Source organism: Trichoplusia ni, chromosome 3 (assembly GCF_003590095.1).
Source record: "Trichoplusia ni isolate ovarian cell line Hi5 chromosome 3, tn1, whole genome shotgun sequence".
Classification (NCBI taxonomy): domain Eukaryota; kingdom Metazoa; phylum Arthropoda; class Insecta; order Lepidoptera; family Noctuidae; genus Trichoplusia; species Trichoplusia ni.
This window is the reverse complement of record NC_039480.1, coordinates 216,091-238,910: the sequence shown is the minus strand read 5'-3', so window position 1 is coordinate 238,910 and position 22,820 is coordinate 216,091. Positions and strand designations below refer to the sequence as shown.

Genomic DNA, 22,820 nt, shown 5'->3' with positions numbered 1-22,820 from the left:
GAATTACATGATTTACATGCTTCAATACATGAGCAATATCTGATATACACATAAAATAAAACTTCCCGAGTTAAGATTAACAATAGAGATGTTTGTTCATCAGGTCTCAAACCCGACAAAACACAGTAACACTTATCATAGTAAGAAATCAAGGTTATATAGAGAGTACGTTCTTCCAAGAAGTATTTAAACAAAGTAATAGGCAGGGAAATTGCAAAGATAAGGTCTGAAGATAAAAGGAACGACTGCAGCACAGGTCGACCTTGAGACAAGAAAACACTTAAACAAAGAATGATCACAGTCATGACAATTGTCTGATGCGAGTACTTATGTGACAAGCCGCGACCGTTGCTACACCGGCCATGATGTGCGAATACATTCCTGATTCGATACAGAGAACGCTGCGCCAGCGACGGTGCAAGTGTGCAAACACATTCACACAAGCGCCAATGAATATTTACACGAGAGTTTGCACGGATAACGAACACATTTTGAAAGTACTGTCGAAGTAAATAAAAATTCTACCACAACAAACACAGAACCAATTAGCAACAGAAAAATGAACAAAAAGAGAAATCGGTTCCATTATATTGAACGTTCACGGATCCGAACAAAAATCTGCCGCTGTTACAGTTTAGGGTGGCAATAAACGCTTTGTCCGTGGCCGTGTACTTCGTCGTTCAGTTTATTTTCGTGTAATGGCCGTGACCTCTTCACCGGGAGATATCGGAGAGTGACCAGCCGCTCTCGCCCCTCTATCGCTTTCTTCTGACCCGCTTTTCATAAACAATACTTCGACAACGGCGCACCGCTCGCTCGGTTTCGAGAAAGTAGTCGATAACATGCAAGAGGCGATGTCTGCATCAATTTAACCAATAGCCATAACATAGGCTCGCAGAACAACATTGGCGATGCATGTTGCAACGAATATCCAAATACCCAATCGGTCACGGAAAAGCGGTATCCGTTTGCGAATGCAGTTTAATTTAGCGTGTGAACTATTACGATAATTTATCAAACAATTCGATCGAACTGATATTCTTTTCAGAAGAGCGGTTTTTAAACAAAAAAATATTTTAATATCACTTAGCGTACGTGGTTTATGCGACTCGATAGTCAATTAAGAAATCATCATATGCAGAGAACTTAGGTTCAGTAGGGGAAGCATTGAGTGAATGTATCATTAACAGTAATAAAAACGGTGTTTAGCATCTTCGTCCGTTAATTATCGGATACGCGTTCATTATAGTAAGTAGGTAACCAGCCTTCGCTCAATGAAATGAGGATGCGGAGGATCTCGGCCACAAAACAATGAAGGTCATAAATCACAGTTTCCTCCGTACAACAGTTGCATCCTACGGCAGAAGCTTCGCGGCGGCAATCCGGCGCACTATCTAAATTGATGGTTTCCGGCGCACATTAGAGCCGAGTCTATCGCGCAGCTGTCTGCGTACGCGACACACTTCATTTGCCACTGCGCGTGCGCCCCGTAGAAAGTGACGCTTTGTCATCGTCCACACTCACCCAAAATCGAACAAACTGACGATAGAAGGAGACGGTAAATGCAGTCTGCTACGAGGTAAAAGGAGAGGGTCGTTCATTGTGTGAGAACATTGAAGTTGCACATTTAGCGTGCCGGCATCCGCACACTCCGTTTCACGGGTTGTTTGATCTTGCACATTGGTCGGATTCCGCGTCGACAGCATTATCCGGACGCCATCTGAACTCCAATTTATCGGAGCGTACCATGTTGGTTTCTCAACTAGCTGATAGCAATCAGGGCATCTCGTTGTGGTCGTCATCTATGTTTACCATAATAATCGGTCACCGAACCGTGCTAACATATAATTGAATGTAATTTCCGGTGATTTAATCATTACAATTCCATCAGCTGACAGTACAGTTACGGACTAAATTAAATATATTAGTAGTGGAGTGTCATCTAAAGCCTACTTTCGGTTTGAATTCGACACACACATTACATTTGACAGTAATTATCTTAAGTGGGTTTGTTACCATCGGCATATTTTTTTGCCGGTCACAATTGATTTACACTTATTCGACATCATTAAATTCTTGTTACTACAGCGTCCGTATTAGTCTGACACGTGGGTGTGTATCAGAGTTTGAATTAATTTATTCATGTGGGCCGAACGGTAGGAGACACCGAAAACACACTAGATCGGGTTACGCTCGTTAATCAAAGCAGCCGACTAGGAAGAAGATAACTAGTCGTCTTTGGCGACAAAAAACCGAGAGTTGAGTGACGACATGCAGCCGACGGCGACGGCCCTCACTCCCTCCTAATGGCCTTTTTAGACACGTTAACAACGTTCCACGAGGCTGTTTTCAGTTCATCACTCCTAGACCATTGAACTCACTTGCACAGGTGAAGCGATATGTATTTGAATGAAACATCGGATCATTAGGCAAGGTTTGGCTAGTCGACCTGCAATCTTGAAGAAATGCAAATTCAAATTCTCGTTTTATTAGTCATCAGAAAAAGGTTAATTAAAACCGTGTATTTCGTATCTCCCACAGGTCTGTGGCACAGTCGAATGAGTCAGCGCGCGGAAGGATAATCGTTTAGATCGGTCATCAATTACGTCAGCATAGTGTAGTCAATAAATGTGTTTTTGTCTTTAAAGACAACTAAGCAAATAAGGGTATGTAGATCCTTAGAGTTTATGTAACTTACATCGCAAGGTAATGTATTCACTCACCTGAAACAAAATAAACCAACATTAGATAAGTTCTGCAAAGCGTAGGGCAGCCGAAGAACAATGGGCATAGGGAAAGGCCAAAATAAAGGTCAGGGCTGCGGCCAGCGGCCCATTAAATATTCATGGATGTATTCGCGTAGTGTATGACAAAGAAAATATTTTTAATACGCTTGATGCAATAAGAGAGGACAATAACGCTTTAACAGTGAACTCGCATCATAAAATGGTACAAGGTGACATTGAGAATACGAGATTTGACCGAGCCTACAGTAGCTGCGGGTTTTCAGCTTTGCAGATTACGTTTCCTCATAATATTATATATTTAGAGCGTTTTAAATAAGAGTATGACTTTTAAGCGGTTTTGAGAAATAGAGGCAAAATAACTTATTTGTTTTATGTATTATTTAAATAAAAATAACCCTTACGAATGTACCTTGAAATAAGATATTTTAAAATATTCCCTCGATTATTTCCCCACTTACACCACATGCATCGTGGTTGTGCCGCGGGGCGGCTCACGAGCCGGCGTATGCTAATGTTCAGTTGCGCCTGCGCATGACCACCCCGTAACAACTCGCGCACCATCTAGGTACCTATGTACCTACCAGAATGCAACTTTGTTTCCTTAGATAAACAACGAGAATGTTATTCTCGAGTTACAGGAAGAGGTGAAGTGCTATCTTCCAATTTACTTTTGTCAAAACTATTTTAGGAGTCTCTTTTCTCACGTTAGTATTGTTTTAGTGCTCTTTTAAATTTAACTGATGTTATTGGTGGATAACGTTATTAATAACGCACTGACTATTTTAATCATGCCTAGTGTGTAGTAGATTTTTTTAAACAAATAAAATTATATTGAAAACTACCTAGAACTAGATAAACGAAGGAATGAGATAAAATAATCGATAATGTAAGAACCTTCTTCAACATTTTGATTTACGGTTATCTTCGTGATATTTATCGTATGAAACGCATTTTGTGTCGGCAAGTGCGATGTGTAGAGTCGGCGTGGCTGGCGACGGCTCCAATTACCCGCCCCGCTGCGCACGCGCTGCCGACGCTGCCCTTGGACTAGCTGCTTACTTCACACACGACATAAGCAAAACAAAATATCTACAATACAAGCTAATAGATATCCGTTCGAAAGGTAACTCTGTATCGGTTCATATTGGAATAAGGATTAATATTCGTGACTGTTACGTAATATGTGAAGTTAGATTCGACCTGCGCCTTCTGCGCCTGTCATTTTCGCGAGGGCTTGACCACCACGGCAAGCATGACATTCCATTTCTTTCCCGGATTGAGCCGTCACGGGCTGCCAGAGATTTACGGCGGCGATAGCGGGCTCCCTTCCGCCGTGCTGATAAATAGCCTCTCTAATTATATTTACGCAGCGCCGGTCGACGCGCTATAAATCCTCAGCGTGGTATGCTGGAATAACACCGCCGTATCCAGTCAATACCAGCCGAACTAGTAAGATCCATCACCGCTGACACGAGTATTAGCTTGAAATTAGTATACTGACGATAAAATGTATACACATCACCATTACTGTATGCAGTACTAAAACATAAGTTTAGTTAACGGCCCGCCACACAAATCACGTGGTATAAATAGAACGCATTCCTGGGCAGGATGCACGTGAACGTGACGCCCGATACCGTAGGTCCCGGCTGGATGGAAATACTCCGGAAGTGTACAATTAAAGACAAGCGAGATGCGTATGACGGACGAGTCAGTGAACTCGGCCCAAGGTTATGGAAGGGAGTGTGTACAGACTCGAGGGCGGACCGCATCCATCAAGCGTGCAAACAGTGTAACCGAGACACGTCAATATTAGTGCGAGCCGCGCTCGAGTTGCGAGGCCTCTACACAACAGATATGGACTTGTTACATTGCCAGCCGCAGATAGCTATGATAAGGGTACTCATATCAAAGGCAAATGCATGACGCATGTCAACTTATCCATTATTGATAAAAGGGAAACATGGATTTCCAAGGAAATTTAACTTTTTGTGTATCAGCATTAATTTTATACAAAGCGGTTTTGTTGCCGTTATGCGGTTTAATATAGTAGCATTTAATATAGTATTATATCAGGCTTGGACTCGGATTGCATCTGCAAAGTGCAACACCATTGATAAGGACATTTTAAACACGATCTAACCTCTTAAGTCTGGTCTTAGGAAAGTTCACGTTATGTAATAAAATCTCATAACTCTATGATTCATGCGAGGATAGCAGAGTCAGGTCAACGACAATCTAGCTCACTGGGCCATCTTTCTAGACTAACACACCTAACGCCCACATCATCTATCAAATTAGATATTTATTTTCACAGCTCATGCGCCAAGCTGAAGCAATAGTTTATTTGCTGCAGGTCAGTAACAACTGCTTTAATAAAAAAAAAACAATGCGAACTTACTCCACAACATTTCACTACGTCGTATTCTAAACTTAGCGCGTGACACACGACTGAATACTTGAGATTGTTATTACTAAAAATATTGTCAACGATAGACAAGACAGCGCCGGGCCGTCGCAGAGCCGATCATATCTCGTAAACAATCTAGGCATGCGATCCATCCAAAGATTTTGAGACGCGATCTTTCAGCTGCTTCTAAAGTCTGCACAGAATAAACTACCTTCACAAGACAGCAATAAAGATGCCTTAATTATCCTTCAGGTGCAGATCATGAAACTAAACGAGATAAGGATGACCAGCGAGCGTATCATAATCACTTGGCGTGTAATTCATACAACTTGTCAACCGAGCGATTTCTTAGTCGATTCGTAATTAGGTATATCAAGATCTGTGGTACTTAATACTGGCCATATCTAGTCGTCGAAGGTCGGCCAGACTTTCGCTGCACAGCGGCGCAGCGTGGCCACATTATGCCAAGTGGCCCAACCCGAGCGTCGGAAAATCTAGTCGCCTACACGAATGCACGCTAATACGCGATGCAGACACCGCGCGACGGCGATCGTATTAACATACAGACAATCTAAAAGTCAATACAGGAGCCGTGTTGACATTGGCCCACCGTTACTGTTGGTTTTGTAACGATATCAAAAGCCGGCATTCCAGCAGGCGTGTTGTTGAATGAGAGGCTCGATTGTTCTCGGGCGGCGGGCGATCGCCCACGTGCGCCGAGGTGTCGCGCTGATTGCACAACTGGCAGGCGGCGCGCGCCCGCTCGCAATCCCGGCGCAGGTGACCATTTGTGCGGCGGCCTTGCGAATGAAGGGCATGACCGCCGGCGCCGCCACCACACGCCGGGACGTCCGCGGAGCATGACCACTGCGCGCAGTAACCAGGTTCCAGCGCTCCCTATGAACCTGTATTTTAATAACAGAGAACCGGCGAGACCGGATACGTCGTACCTATACATAAGAAAGGTGCAGCGAGGCGGCTGGCCGGTGAAGAAAAATAGTTGTTTGGCTCAACGGTAGATAAGGTATGGAACCTATATGTGCGGCAGGCGACGGTGGACGCGCTGGCCTCGCTCGCGTGCCGCTGCATACGGATCGGGTTTCGTTCCGCAAACTCGAGATAGCTGCAGCACGCCGCCGCCGAGACACAGCGCATACTAGGAGCCGACTTTGAAACGTAGCACTAGCCTTATTGTGACGCCTTTTAGCTACCGTCGTCTTATTTGAATAAGAAATGCGAGGTTACGCTTATAGTAAAATAATTAATGGAGTTTCCTGAGCGTTTTACGGCTTAGTCACGTTACCGGAGCGTTCCGAATATCTAACGGGTCGCTACGGCTAAAAACAGCGTTCTAATAATCGACACTCGATCTAAAATAGCTGCATGACAAACGAAACCGAAAGTGATGCGTGATGCAACGGACCCGAATTTAGATGGTGCGGCCCAGGGCGGTGCATCGGCCGCGAGGGAACGCTGAGGACGGCGCCGCGGGTGCCAAACGGCTGGCATTTCGCACTAATGACACGAATAAGATATTAGCACGGATAGCTTGCCAGTCGGCGCCGGCATCCAAGTCAGGTATTCGGGCCGCTAGTAAAATCAAAATTAACCCGTGACCGATTATGTACATGCAACAGACGCTGGCGTCAGCGAATGACGGAATTGGGACTGATCTGCAACAGTCCTAATACCGACAGTTGCGGTGAACGTGTCCGGGGGAACCGTTATAGTAGACGCACGAAAGTTATTCAATAACCCTACTGTATAATACGACTGGCTCGTCGGTAGTTGATATGCAAAGCATGTTGGGCATGATCGTTGTCGTGCATGTGCACACGCTGCGCGGTAAGGGCGCGCGGGGGGCGGTCGGGGGGTGGTGCGGCGGTGACACGGCGGGCGCGGGTCGGAGGTCCGGCCGCATTCCGCCGCCGCATGAAAGTGAAACCGCTTCGGCGACCAACCGCTCAGCTGTAGAAAGTCCACGATTACATCTCGCCAGCGCCGGCGTCGCCGGACGAGCAAAAACTGCTATCGCGCCGAGTCGCGCCGGGCTCCCGGGAAACGAGGCGCCCCGGGCGACGTCGCACGGAGAAATTGCCAATAACCGCTGGCGGCCGCTAAACGATTCCTTTCATTTACTCAAACGCCAGTCGGCCATGGCTTGTTGAAATGTTAAATTTCACTTAAACTAGCCGTAACCGACTGACCGGAGGCTATTTCCGATGGTTGACTTTTGTAATACACAAAATAAATCACTCCCAACGGTTAATCGAAGAAATTATGTAACGTTACTTTAATGTATCGTCATTCGCATGAAAATATTGGAAAGAACTGGCGTATCAGGTTCATGTGGTTAGCTACTGCCTTAAACTTTTTAAAAAGACTTTTATCTGATGAGCATATACTTAATTAACGCGTGGTAGTAAGATTATCCTACGGCGCATTTCTTCAACCTACAATATCTGATCAATGTAAACAAAATGTCGAGTCACGATAAATCTCGAGTAACTTTATTGCTGCTTCTTCCTAAGTTTTAAATTTTTGATTTTGATGAATCCTAGTTTGGAAAGGGCCGATACAATACCAAAACTTGAGCTCATCAGTCAACCAGATTGAATAAACCTTGGCATCTTAGCGTTAAGAAACTTCTTGGAACTCACTTAACAAGTAGAAAAAAGTGTTGACACTATTCGTATGAATAGCAATTGGAGTCAGGAGCGTTAGTCGTAATCTACGTGAATGGTGGCAGTTCGCTTCCTCGGACAGGTTCCAACGCTAACCAAGTTTGTTTCCACTAATATCCATTTGCGGACTCATATGATGACCACTCCTTTATTGGCGTAGTAGTTTAGTAGTCGTACTGTTTGCAACGGAAACGTACTCAGCAAATACGTGGATCTAATGAGAAACACTAAACGATGACTTAGTGAATTGTAATTAATTTTCTACGTACTAATTTCATACGCGCTAATAAGAATTGTGAATGCCTGTAGCTTTAGAGGTCCACTCAGTGGCTAAGAATGAGATCTAGTCATCCAATTACGTTATTTAAATCAAGTAGGCCACGCATTGCATCAGTGTCATTTGCAAAAAAAAAACATTTTATAACAAATTCACCGTTGCGTAATATAAGCTTTAACATTATCACAAAATGCATATGAGATATTAAGAATACAGCAAAGTGTACCACGGAATAATTAAAGTTGTACGTAGCTTTAGCTATATATTTTTTGCTAGACTCGACTAGACTGACGAGTGGCGACGCTTTAGAATATAATCACGTGTCGGAGACTAATACAGTTAGTTCTATTCCCGCTTAAACAACCACAAACACCTGTAGTATCTTCGACCACAGAATCGTGCGACGGTAAACGAAACGATACATCGATTACATACAGTGATATAATACAATTTCTCCTAGAGTTTACAGAATACTAGCTACGCCCAAGTGTTGCCCGCAGTCTTTCTGATATACCGTTCATTTCTGAACCTACAAGACTTGGGAACGTCAGCTAATTCCACGCCAATTTTTTTTTAAAACCTCAATCCGTCAAAGGTCACAAAGAAACAATCACGCACTCACATATTTTCGGGTACATAAAATATTAGTGCGATTAAATAATTCCGCCGGTTATTGTTGCATTTATTATTATTAGCAAAACAAAGGCTATCAAGGTAAAGATTAGTCAGGAAGGCTCATTATTGTTAACACACGTGTTATTACGTTATTGTTTTGATTTAAATACATTAAAACGTCGAGGCTTTGATCAACAAACAGAACTGTTATACATACTTACATTAATTTGTATGTTCTGACTTTTGAACGGCTGTTTTTTGATCTAATTGTAATTGAAGAACTTCTTTTTCAGGTACATAATTCTCGCGCATTTTCAACAGATCCGTTCTTTGGACTGCATTAAGACGGTTATTAAAATATTTTTGTTTTAATTTAACATTGAATAGTACGTACCGTACTGTATGATAACAACCCGCTTCTAGTACTGCAATCCATTTTAGACAGAAGCCTTTTATTGTCACGTGCTATTCGAAATTACGATCATCACAGTTTGTTTTATTGACTTTTGAAAGTATATCTTCAGTAAATGAAATAAAATCTACCCTAACCAAACTTCTGATTATACTGGACCAAACAGGATAAATCTGTTAGGGTTCAACAACAGTTACGCCAGAAATTCAAAGCAATACCATCTGTTAAACCATAACAATTAGCCACACGCACACACACATACAGACAAGTCAACATCTGCAGAAATCATGAATAAAAACCCCTGTTCAATCACCCTAAGGTAAGTTCCAGTTCTGTGGGGGCTTGGCACAAAATACAAGCGACCAGTACCATCGTAACTTGTTGCTCGCTCCCAGGGGAGTGAGAATAGCAATCACTTAACAAAATGTACAATTAACAAGCTAAATCTGGTCTGTAGTTATAAACATAATACATCATCGACATACTACAACATTTATTTGTTTGTTACTGGGTACTAATTTTAAAAGTTTCACAGGATTTTTTATAGATCCTTAAAAGATAGGAAGAGATATCGTCTCGTTCACTTTGGTAATAAGATTATAGAAACTTGTGTTATACCACTATAAAAGGTGGTATTTTTATAAATGACAAATTATTTTAATTACCCGCATAGAGAGTGCGACAAGGCAATATACAAAAACCCATACGAATGAAATAAAGTCAAGTTCATTGGCACGCTTATCTGATACTTAGCTTCGTATGTAGGTACCTACCTAACATAATGTGACATAGTGTGTGCCTAAACACGTGACAAGACATGTATTGTGCGCTAATCAAATCAATACTTTTAATATTGATTTAATTCATTTTGAAATTATGAAACGGCTGTTTTTTGTCACGACACAATATTGTACAAAACGATACATAATTTGATTTTATCATAATACCTGGCATTCGTTATCGCCTTTTATCGTTTTGATTCATCATCAGCCTATCGAAGTCCACTGCTGGACATAGGCCTCTCCAAGTGCACGCCACTGAGATCGATTTTCGGCTTCTCGCATCCAGCTCCTGCCAGCCGTCTTGCGCAAGTCATCACTCCACCGTGCCTGAGGACGTCCTACACTACGTTTGCCGAGGCGTGGTCTCCACTCTAGAACTCGTTTACCCCAACGGTTATCGGTTCTTCGGCTAATATGGCCAGCCCACTGCCACTTCAGCTTGCTGATTCGGTGGGCTATGTCGATGACTTTGGTTCTCTGACGGATTACCTCATTTCTGATGCGGTCCCTCAGAGAAATACCGAGCATAGCCCTTTCCATAGCCCGCTGAGCGACTTTAAACTTGTGAACCAGCCGTACCGACAGTGTCCACGTTTCGGCTCCGTAAGTCATGACAGGTAGGACGCACTGATTGAAGACTTTTGTCTTTAGGCACTGTGGGATCGACGATGTTAGGACTCGACGTAACTTCCCAAATGCAGTCCAACCCAACTGAATTCTCCTATTCACCTCGTCCTCAAAGTTGTTTCTACCTAACTGCAATGTCTGCCCGAGGTATACATATTTCTGAACAACTTCGAGAACGGCGCCGTGTATCGCAATCGGTTCCGGTAGAACATGTTCATTGAACATGACCTTGGTTTTGTCCAAGTTCATCCGTAGGCCGATGCGTAGAGAAGATTCAGCCAGGCCGTTCAGCATCTGTTGTAGGTCCTGCAGCGTTTCCGCCATGATGACAATATCGTCAGCAAATCGCAAGTGAGAGATGTGTTCGCCATTGATGTTGATGCCGCGTCCTTTCCAGTTCAGCGTCTTGAACATATCCTCCATTGCATTAGTGAACAATTTCGGGGAAATAACATCCCCTTGTCTCACTCCTCGATGCAACGGTATGGGCCTTGTTTGCTGATTCTGTACTTGGACGGACATTGTAGCGGCTTCGTAAAGACATCTCATCACTTGGATGTATCGCCAATCTACTTGACAACGCTGCAGGGACTCCAGAACAGACCAGATTTCCACCGAGTCAAAGGCCTTCTCATAGTCCACAAATGCTAGACACAGGGGCTGATTATACTCTTCGGTCTTCTGTATAATCTGCCGCACTGTGTGGATGTGGTCTATGGTGCCGTATCCGCTCCGAAACCCGGCCTGCTCCGGCGGTTGGAATTCGTCGAGTCTTCGCGCAAGTCGGTTCGTGATCACTCTTGAGAACAGCTTATAGACGTGGCTTAGGAGGGAAATGGGTCGATAGTTCTTCAGCTGGGTTTTGTCTCCCTTTTTGAAGAACAGGACGACAACACTCCTACTCCACGCCTCTGGAGTTCTCCCTTCAAACAGGACGGCATTAAAAAGCTTTTGGAGCTCCCCTAGTAAGGGGTTTCCTCCTGCTTTTAATAGCTCTGTTGTAATGCCATCCTCGCCAGGGGCTTTTCCATTTTTGAGCTGTCTCAGAGCGATCTCGATTTCGCCACTGCTGACTTCTGGCAGGTCGTCGGTGAAATGGCGTGTTAATGTGGCTCTGGGATCCTCATTTCCGGGATCAGGTCGAGATGCATGCGATGCGTATAACCGGCCATAGAAATTTTCCACTTCCGTAAGGACTGCCGGCACCGAAGAGACGACTTCTCCACTTGTTGTGGTCAGCTTCGTCAAGTGGCTTCTTCCAAGAGATTGTACGAACACCTTTGACCCCCGATTCAGCTCAATTGCTCTTTCAATGTCTAGAGTATTGGAGCACCGGAGGTCGCGTCGTACGTGCTTGTTGATCTCTTGGTTTAGAGCCCGCTTAGCTGACGAAGTGACAGGCGGGTTTTCACGTCGTTTCTTCATAAGCCCTAATGTCTCTTCCGAAAGCTTTGATTTCCTGCCCTTACGCTGCATGTTACAGAATCTCGAACCTTCCTCCCTGAGGATCCGAACCACATATTCGTGGTTCTGGTTAACGTCTGTTGTGGTTTCCGTTTTGATTGTGGTGGATTATTTAGTATATACCTATTCAGAATTACCCGGTTTTTTTTTATAATAACGAGACATACATAACTTTAACATTCTAAGTTATTCAAAAATTATTGCAAATTTTAAAATTGATTTTTTGTCTATTTGTAAAATTTTAGTGTAAAATATACCTAGAGGTTATTTTAACAAGGCATTTAGTGAATGTGAAGACCAGAGACTGGTTTACAAAATATTTCTTAATCGCAATCGAGAACTACAGAAGTCATAACAATATGAATTATCTTAACTAAATATTTCTAGTTATTCAACTATACACTTCTAAAACTAGGTCGGATAATAAACTTGTAACAATACCGTGTAATACGATTAATTACGATATTACTAATCGTCCAATTATATCAGTAATATTACTTAGTACATTTTAGGTATTTAATTAATAGCATCATCCATTAACTCTATCTAACCCTGACTAATTAATGAATACAAAAACCGTTTCACGAATTTATAATTGGGCAAATAATGAAATTGGTTCCGCATAATTAGTTAAGCGGAACTGCACGAGATGCTCGAGTATTTGACAAGAGAGAAAATGACAAATTGTTTCAAATATTTTCACACATCCTAGCAATATAAATCTTCAATTTTTCGCAATATTTGTGATACCTTTCAACAAAAATCCCCAAGTTGATAAATGTCTCCCTTTCTTATGCAAATCTGCCAATCATCCGAAATCAGGTCTACAGTTAGGTTCACTTGATGGTTCAATTTGTAAACATCACATCGACAAATTAGTTCATACGTAAATTTTACCAGTCGATAGATTTACAAAGATTATTCGTATAAATATAGTTCGTATTTCAATTGAAATAAATTCTGTCCAAATATACTAAGAAATATTCTTACCAAGCATTTTATAAATCAATTTCAAGTAGGCCACGACTTCTTGTAGTTTTAAAGGAATGTATGAAAATGACAGCTATTGGTTGATCCTTTACATTATATTTATTAAGGCACTACTACTCTTACTAACCATTGCGCTAGTTTTAAGAGGTGTTGTGTAAACATTTTAAAAAGATATGAGCATAATTAAATTTATGACAGTAGTATGAAAGTAATCATAAATCTTGGTATCAAAGGGCTGAAGTGCGCTAGCGCAGGCCGCACAGGAAGATGGCGGCAGGCAACGACGGGAAAAGTTGTCGGACATGTAAGCGGCGACGCGACAGCCGCGTACCACGACATTTGAGCACAATGCCGACACACATTCGCATGCGGAGTGCATACGACGCGGCAGCCAGATTGATTCGCTAATTATGTCACGTATAACGACACATATCGGCTGCATTACGGTTTAGTGGGAAGTAGAGTCTTGTTGTTCTTTCTATACCTATATCGTAGTTCCAAGTATGTACTTAGTTTGCAACATTGTAATGTTAGGCATATTATTCTACACATTATAATGGGTACCTGTTTTGGATATAGTTAGGCCAATGTTGAGCAATGTACTGGTTTAGTCATTAGTTTAATTGGATTTAGAATTAAATGCAATGTTTACATAGTATTATTACTTTTATCTGAAGTATTAATTTGTTGGAAGTATTAATTTTTTGGATGATTTGCATAATTATACTATTTGACATGAAAATTAAATATTTAACTACATTAGCCTTTTGTTGCTGACATTATTTGATAAACAATTAAAAAATAATCTGCAATTGTTTAAAATGATATGCATTTTTTCAATTGCTAAGTTTTCTTCGCTTTAATATTTAAGTTTGTTTTGTTTTGAAGAGAAATTTTAAGTTATGAGTAAGTACTTAGTAATTTCTCACTACTTAGTGTCTCACTGATAAAGTAGTTATAAAATAATATTATGATATATGATATAGTAAACAACTATACACTTCTGATAAATATAAACATTGGTTATAACTATGCACTAAGTTCAAGAAGATAACTAAAAACAAATGTACAGTTTATACAGATTCTAGGTTTATTGTATATTTCTCGAAGCAATACTATTTTGAAGTCATTATCTGACATCAGAATAAAAAGAAAATTTTGCTCTAGTCTTGTATTTTTGTAATCAGTTTTATGTTTACACAACAGTTTTATTACTTTAAAAAACCTCCTACAAAAATTTAATTAATGTAGTGTTGTGATTTTCCGGCATATTGACACTTATTTGAATATTTCTACATTTTTTTAAGAAAATGAATTAAAAAAGATATAAAAAATTACTTTACATCAGATTGATTGTTGACGACTGAGATTTTTATTTTTGTACTTAATTAACTAAGTTGTAATGACTGTTATTTCGTTATAAAATATTAATGTTGATTTATCTAATTATTAATTAAATTAATTAAATGTACTTTATTATATTAAGATGTAAATTATTGAATAGTCACTAAATTGACTCGCCAGAGATTATACAGTAAATGGTGGCGCGAAAATGAATTTAAAAAAGAAAAGGTTGGGTGGAAAAAGGCGGGCAATTGTTTTGGTGACTGCTTGACGTAGTAGTGGTGGGAGGAGAATGGAGTAAGAGTTTTGCTGAATTATTGTATTTCAAGTCAAAGAAATAAAAAAGACTAAACCAAGCTGTGCAGTTTTATTAAAAGTATAATAATTCAGAAGCGGGAAAACCTGCGAGCAGCTGCAATGTCCGATAAAAACCGTAAGTAAACTTTTGCATTAAGATTTATAGTACAGTGATTAAGATCAAGTTACTATCCCGTTAGAACCATGCTCGGTGATTATTTTCGTTGTTTACCTTATAAATGCACCTTCCACCAGCCATGTAGGTGTGCTGATGATGAATATTTTTGGTAGCCATGTATGTGTGCTTTGATTCCGTCGGCCATGTAGGTGTGCTGATGATGAATATTTTTGGTAGCCATGTATGTGTGCTTTGATTCCGTCGGCCATGTAGGTGTGCTGATGGTGAATATTTTTGGTAGCCATGTATGTGTGCTTTGATTCCGTCGGCCATGTAGGTGTGCTGATGGTGAATATTTTTGGTAGCCATGTATGTGTGCTTTGATTCCGTCGGCCATGTAGGTGTGCTGATGGTTAATATATTTTTTTTTATTTTTAGCCATGTATGTGTGCTTTGATTCCGTCGGCCATGTAGGTGTGCTGATGGTTAATATATATTTTTTTATTTTTAGCCATGTATGTGTGCTTTGATTCCGTCGGCCATGTAGGTGTGCTGATGGTTAATATATTTTTTTTATTTTTAGCCATGTATGTGTGCTTTGATTCCGTCGGCCATGTAGGTGTGCTGATAGTGAATATTCTTGGAAGCCATGTAGTTTTGCTGTTGCTAAGTTTACATTGCCACATACATGTAGATATACAGCCGTGTAGGTGAGCTGAGATGTTAGAAATAAAAATACCCTAACATAACATAATTTTAAAGATATATAAGACTGAGTTTTATCTCTACAATACTCTTGAGTTAAGCTGAGTTAGTTGGCACTGCAATAAAGTAACACATTTGTGTCTTTTGAGTGCTTAGTTAACACAGATAAAAGGATTTTTCGGAAAAGGACATGAAGTTTTGTAAAAATATTTTCCAGGCAATCGAGATTCAAGCTACACCCCTCCAAGACGTTCCAGTCGTAGACGCACGAGATCAGAGTCGAGTGATGAGGTACGAGCGCCTAGAAAGAAACAGAAGAGGTCCAAGGGATTAACGGCTGACGATTTGTTAAAGATTGTCTCTGCACTACACAATGGCTCAAGTAAGAATACTCCAAGCACTAATGTAGTTCCAGAGTTTAATCCCGATAATAAATCCCAAGATGTAGATCGGTGGCTACGGAAGGTTAATGAGTGCGCGGTTATTTACAACTGGGATACCAAACAAACTATTCACTATGCGCTTCAGAAACTTTGTGGTTTAGCGAAAAGTTGGTATGAGTCACTTCCATCCCTCGACTATAACTGGGACGAATGGCAGAGCAAATTAAGAAGGGCTTTTCCGAATGACATCAATTTTGGTAAATTACTTGAAGAAATGTTAAACCGAAAATCTCGCGCTGATGAAACATTAAGAGATTACTTTTATGACAAATTATCTTTATTAAGTAGGTGCGAGATTGTCGGTCGAAAGGCAGTAGACTGCATTATTTATGGAATTAATGATAGTTCTGTTAGAAATGGTGCTCAGGCTCTCAAGTGTGAGGAACCAGAAGATCTATTAAACTATTTGGCTTCCCAGCAATCTACCGTAATTAAAGATTCTAATAAAGGGCTCTCCATTTACAATAGTAATACTTATAGGAAGAGGGACTTTCGTCAAAATAACAATACTGCCAGTTATTCTAATTCGAGCAAGGGCAATGATTTCGTTTGTTTTAACTGTAATGAGCGAGGTCATACTTATCACAGTTGTACCAAACCCCTAGTTAAGTGTGAAAAATGTGGTAGAGTAGGTCATAACTTGGACATTTGTACAAGAAAACCGTTACAGTCCCATCTTAGCGGTCAGAATAGTCAAGCCACGGATAAAAAGGTTTTAAAAGTTTTAATTAACGAACACTCCGACCTTACACGTGTCAAAGGCATTGATGAATTCCCAAGCCCTGTTAATAAGAGCATTGCTAATGACTCTAACCAAAAATTCAATAAAAGTGTCTGCGTAAACGGGGTTATGTTAAAAGCATACGTAGATTTTGGCAGCGACTGCAGTTTGATTCAGCAGTCCACTGCGATAAAGCTTAATCTTGTTCAATGTCGTGAAAATTTACCAGTCATAAGAGGTTTTGGTGATTCCACTGTAAAACCAAAATTTAAATCGACGGTTAATGTTCGAATTGATGAAATTGAGACTGACTTGATTGTTCTGGCCGTTGAAGATTCATATTTACAAGTAGACTTTTTGATAGGACAGAACTTCACCGAGCTAGAGTCGGTAACTGTACTGAAAGATAAGGATAGTTTGTTCTTTTATCATACTTCTACTGATGAAACTATTAAGAGAGACAATGTTTTAAATTTGTATGTTCTTAATGACGTAACTATAAGAAAGGGTGGTTTAATAGAAATTTACACTAAAGAACCTTATTCTGGGGATATTTATTCAGACGGAAGCACCAGAATGAGCCCTAATCAAGAGTACCACCTGCATCAAGGATGCTATAGAGTCCTAGATAGTAAAGCGCAGATATTTGTCACTGCTTTGACTAACTCTGCATTGGAGTTTAAGGCGCACAGTTTGATTGCCCGAGTCAGCCCCGTCACAGAGGCTAAAACTTGTACCGTCCAGATGGCACTTACGCACTTGGCTCCACTGGATAGGAATGAGATTAAGGTAGGAGATAGCATTGACGGAACAATTAAAGAGAGACTGTATGAGCTTTTACAAAAGTACCGTACATGCTTTGCGACAAAACTTAGAGAGCTAGGTTGTGCCAAAGACACAATGATGACCATAGATTTACAAGACACCACTCCCGTGATTTACAGACCTTACCGACTCTCACATGATGAACGGCAAAAAGTAAGAAATATTATAGACGAACTAATAGAAAACGATATCGTGCAGGAATCCAACTCGAACTATGCAAGCCCGATATTAGTAGTAAAGAAAAAGAATGGGGAGTCACGACTCTGTGTAGATTATAGAGCTTTGAACAATAAGACCATAAAGGACAAGTACCCTTTGCCGCTGATTGACGATCAGCTTTCTAATTTAAGTGGTAACCGTTTCTTTATTACTCTGGACTTAGCTTCGGGGTATTATCAGATCCCGATGGGAGAGGAGAGTCGACATCTGACTGCGTTCGTCACTCCGGATGGACACTACGAGTTTAAGCGTATGCCATTCGGTCTGGCGAACGCGCCAGCTATTTTTCAGAAAATGATGAATCGTTTATTGGGATCAAGAAGGTTTAAATCAGCACTAGCATATATGGACGACCTCCTCATTCCGTCGGTTTCAATAGACGAGGGTTTCGAGAGACTGGAAGACGTACTTAAGATCATTCAGGAAGCTGGTTTGACACTAAAACTAGAGAAATGTAGTTTTTTTGATACGACTATTGAGTATCTTGGTTATGAGATTTCAGCCGATGGCATTAAGCCTAGTGAGAGGAAAATTATAGCGGTGCGCGATTTTCCAGTGCCTCGTAACGCACATGAAGTGCGTCAGTTCTTAGGCCTTGCTAGTTATTTTCGTAGGTTTGTGAAGGGATTCGGGGAGATAGCCAGACCTTTAACGTCACTGCTTAAAAAGGATGTACAGTGGCAATGGTGTGATGGGGAGGCTAAATCTTTCACTGTTCTCAAGGAACGGCTGGTACAGCGTCCTCTATTGGCATTGTACAATCCATCTCTTGATACTGAAGTACATACGGATGCTAGTGCATTGGGGCTAGGTGGAATATTAATGCAGTGGCAGACTAGCCCCAAGGTTTTGAAACCTGTAGCATACTTTAGCAGGCAGACCACGCCAGAGGAACGCTACTTTCATTCATATGAATTGGAAACTCTGGCGGTGGTCTGCTCACTGAAGAAGTTTCGACCCTACCTTCTGGGGCTTCATTTTCGCGTCCTCACGGACTGTAATGCGTTGAGAACGACTCTGACTAAACGAGATTTAATTCCACGTATTGCCCGGTGGTGGTTGACTATAAGCGAGTATAACTTTAGTATTGAGTATCGACCGGGCTGCCGGATGAGCCACGTCGATGCATTGAGCAGAAACCCTCCTAACAAAAGTGTTAGCACTGAAGTAGATGCTCGTACTTTAAATATTAATACTGATAATTGGATTTTAACCTTGCAATTAGCTGACCCAAAGTTAGAACATATTTTTAAAATTTTAAAACCCAACGTCGACCCGGACGTCCTGGAAATTAAAAAGAACTATGTTATTAAAAATCATACATTGTACAGAAAGATCGGGGAAGAGTTACGTTTGGTAGTTCCCAAGGATGTAAGATGGCAAATTTGTAAAGCCAACCACGATGACGTAGGTCATTTTGGGTTTGCAAAAACACTAGATCTAATTCAAAGTCGTTATTGGTTCCCAAAATTAAGACGATTCATAAAAAAATACGTCGCCGCATGTGTAGATTGCGCGTACAATAAAGACAAGGCATCCCGTACTCGCACCGGCTACTTGCATCCCATTGAAAAAGTTGCGCAACCGTTTCACACACTTCATTTGGACCATTTGGGACCATTTGTAAAGAGTAAACCTGGTAATTCTTATATTCTGACCATCGTGGACGGCTTTACTAAGTATTTATTCGCTAGAGCAGTAAAAGACACTAAAACAAAGACTGTAGTTAAAGTCTTAGATTGCTTATTTAATGATTTTGGTGTTCCAAATCGAATCATCTCTGATCGAGGAACAGCGTTCACATCCAGTTCGTTTAAAGACTTTTGTGGTCAAAAAGGCATCAAACACATTCTCAACGCTGTTGCTTGCCCGAGGGCGAATGGGCAGGCTGAGAGGTTTAATCAAACAATTCTCACAGCCTTGTCCACTCAAAACTCCGGTAATGACGAACGCGATTGGGATATGCAACTGGGTAAAGTACAGTGGGGTATAAATAATACCGTAAATGCAACTACGAAAAAGAGCGCATCCGAATTGTTATTTGGCACAAAACTAAACGGCCCATTAGACAACAAATTAACAACTGTAAACACAGATGTTGAGCCCACAGTTTCGTCTCTAAAAGGTACACCTCAAGACTCTGTCCATAACGATTCCAATTGTCATTCTCCTAAATCTCCCGAGGGTGCTGTCGCCAGTAACGAACTAGTCCCTAAGTTTTCAGACATTGATAAAATTAGACAGGAAGCATCTGTTAATATTGAACTTAGTCAGGAACGACAAAAGTCCATATACGATTCTAAGAGATCCCCAGCAGTTATGTACTCTATAGGTGATCTTGTAAAAATTACTAAAACCAATTTTAAAAATGATGGTAAAAGTAAAAAGCTTTTACCCAAGTTTATAGGCCCTTATAGAGTAACCAAGTGTTTAGGTAACGATCGGTACGAAATTTCTAATGTGCCAGGGTTTAAGAATAGTAAATACAATAGCGTTATCGCTTCTGATAGAATGAGACCGTGGATACATGTACCGGCTCTGGAAGTCAATAGATCATCTGGTTCCGAATTGTCGTCACCTTCCGACTCTGACGACGACAAATAATTATGTTTTTATTTCAGTATAAAATAAGATTTAAGTGCTTATACTAATTAGAAAATTTGTTGTGTTGATTTTATAAACTTTGTCCTAATTAATTGAATTACATTATAAAATGTATTCCTGTGTAAGTAATTAATAATTGAACTAATTTATAATGATTTTGAGTGTTGTGATTTTGCACGCAACGGAGTAAGCGCGCAACCGGATGGCCGAGTGTTGTGATTTTCCGGCATATTGACACTTATTTGAATATTTCTACATTTTTTTAAGAAAATGAATTAAAAAAGATATAAAAAATTACTTTACATCAGATTGATTGTTGACGACTGAGATTTTTATTTTTGTACTTAATTAACTAAGTTGTAATGACTGTTATTTCGTTATAAAATATTAATGTTGATTTATCTAATTATTAATTAAATTAATTAAATGTACTTTATTATATTAAGATGTAAATTATTGAATAGTCACTAAATTGACTCGCCAGAGATTATACAGTAAATGGTGGCGCGAAAATGAATTTAAAAAAGAAAAGGTTGGGTGGAAAAAGGCGGGCAATTGTTTTGGTGACTGCTTGACGTAGTAGTGGTGGGAGGAGAATGGAGTAAGAGTTTTGCTGAATTATTGTATTTCAAGTCAAAGAAATAAAAAAGACTAAACCAAGCTGTGCAGTTTTATTAAAAGTATAATAGTAGAAACAAGATAAATTAATGTTTGTACAATGATATAACGGTAATTAAAAGTGTCATTGTGATATTGCTTAAAATTTGAAATTATTATTCACTCAAAGACTGTATTCAAGTTTTCCTGTGTAGCAAAAATAACTTGTTATCACGGCTATCTTAGTCCTATACACTCATCAGTCATCATTATCTAGAATGCCTTGATAAACTCTATAACTTTGCTGTTTTGCGGCCATATTGAAAACAATATAAATTGCATTAGACACAGGTATCTACAATTCTGCCAAGCTACACCTATTGTATGCTCTATGAAACCTAGTAGTGATAAATAAGATAACTGAGTGCCATATAAGCTATGTTATCAATACTGTCCATGAAATATCTCATTTAAAGAACAGTTTTGTTAATGTTACTCTCAATACTTGATTTCTTAACTAAAGAAGTAAAACTAATTGAATAAATACTTCTAAAGCGACATCACAAAAAGTTTGCAAATAGTTTCACCAACTTTAACAGCTGTGTGGGTTGTGGAACCAATCTATCAAGAACAAGTATGCAAGCAAAAAATTACAACGTGGTTTTTTGTGTGCAGTTCCTATGCTTGCGACTGTGGTATATAATCTACATAGCATTCAAAACCATAAAAAAGTTTTTGTTTACGCCTGGCAGTTGGCAGGTAGTTACGAAGTTCAAAAGTTAGTGTTTACCTTGCAAAGGGTGTCTGTTCGACGTGGTATACGGAGGTGATGGGCTCCTTGCGCATGATGCTCTTGAGCCGCTCCTCAGGCAGCTCCAGCAGTCCATCACTGGCTGTTTTGATGTCCACCTTACTCAAACCACTCAAAACACTCATTTTTAAAACGTGTAGACGACTTCCGACCGAGTCGAAATGACGGTTATAAACTTCAAAGCGTCACTAAACGATTCACAATAGTCCTTAAAATCAACGTATACACTTATTTATGTAAAAAATGGCATCAATTAGACCACATGAAACATTTTAATGCCTCCGGTTTCTCAAAAGGTAACTGAGTGCTCTCCCTTGTCATTGCGAGAAGCGGTTACGGATTCATTTTTTTTATCTTTTTCTTTTTAAAAACAAACATTAGTATCACTTCATCATAATTCGCAATGAAAAGTAATAATTTGTTTATTTACACTCGCGTTCCGGAAAAACTAAAAATTGACAAGCGCGGCGGGACAGCTGCGCATCGACGAGTCGATCGCACTTCGCCGTACACGTTTCTGCCGTTCCGTTGAGACTCGAGCCGAGCCTGCCCATACCATTCAAATTCCGATTCCGGCGAATGTCGTTGTTCCAACGTTCTAAGTTCGAAAGTTGCAAAGCAAGGTCAACGCGTAAATAACTTAGGAGTTTTGTATTGTGCTAAGAGATGGCGCTTGTTGTACCTATCCTTCACTACAAAGTGACTATTTGCGAAACAGATGTCACTACTGTAGAGTTTAATTTTATTACCGAAAAACATATCCGTTTATATTTAACTTAATTTAAAGGTCCGCTTAAAGGTTTTAATCATTTTGATTGAATGTAAACCAATCTAATAAATCATGTAATCACAACGTAACTACTAGTGACATCTAGTTTTTTACTATTAACTGGAAGTTATAGAGCACTAAGCTAGATGGTGCTATTGTAGCGAACAAATGCGATGTTCGTTTTTAATTTGCGATTTCGTTTCAAATAAAATAATTTTGTAATATTTATTTTGTTCAAATTGCCCATATAAGTACTATTAGGTAACCAAAAAATAAATTAAGGTCGTAGAACTTACTTTTTTGTTCGCAATTATTTGTCCTCATTGTTGAAAACCTATATACCCGACGACTATGCGATA

The 22,820-nt window shown here is 40.1% G+C and overlaps 1 protein-coding gene across 2 annotated transcripts in view; it reads right to left on the bottom strand.

Annotated features, from left to right (window-relative positions):
* Positions 1 to 22,200, bottom strand: part of LOC113508770 (death-associated protein kinase related) — a 155,741-nt gene extending 133,541 nt beyond the window's left edge. For both annotated transcript variants that reach the window (XM_026891864.1, XM_026891865.1), the window contains exon 1: positions 21,672 to 22,200. In XM_026891864.1, coding sequence (XP_026747665.1) covers positions 21,672 to 21,817 — 146 coding nt within the window. In that variant the 5' untranslated portion in view covers positions 21,818 to 22,200. The remainder of the gene's footprint in view (positions 1 to 21,671) is intronic.
* Positions 22,201 to 22,820: the final 620 nt, after the last annotated feature.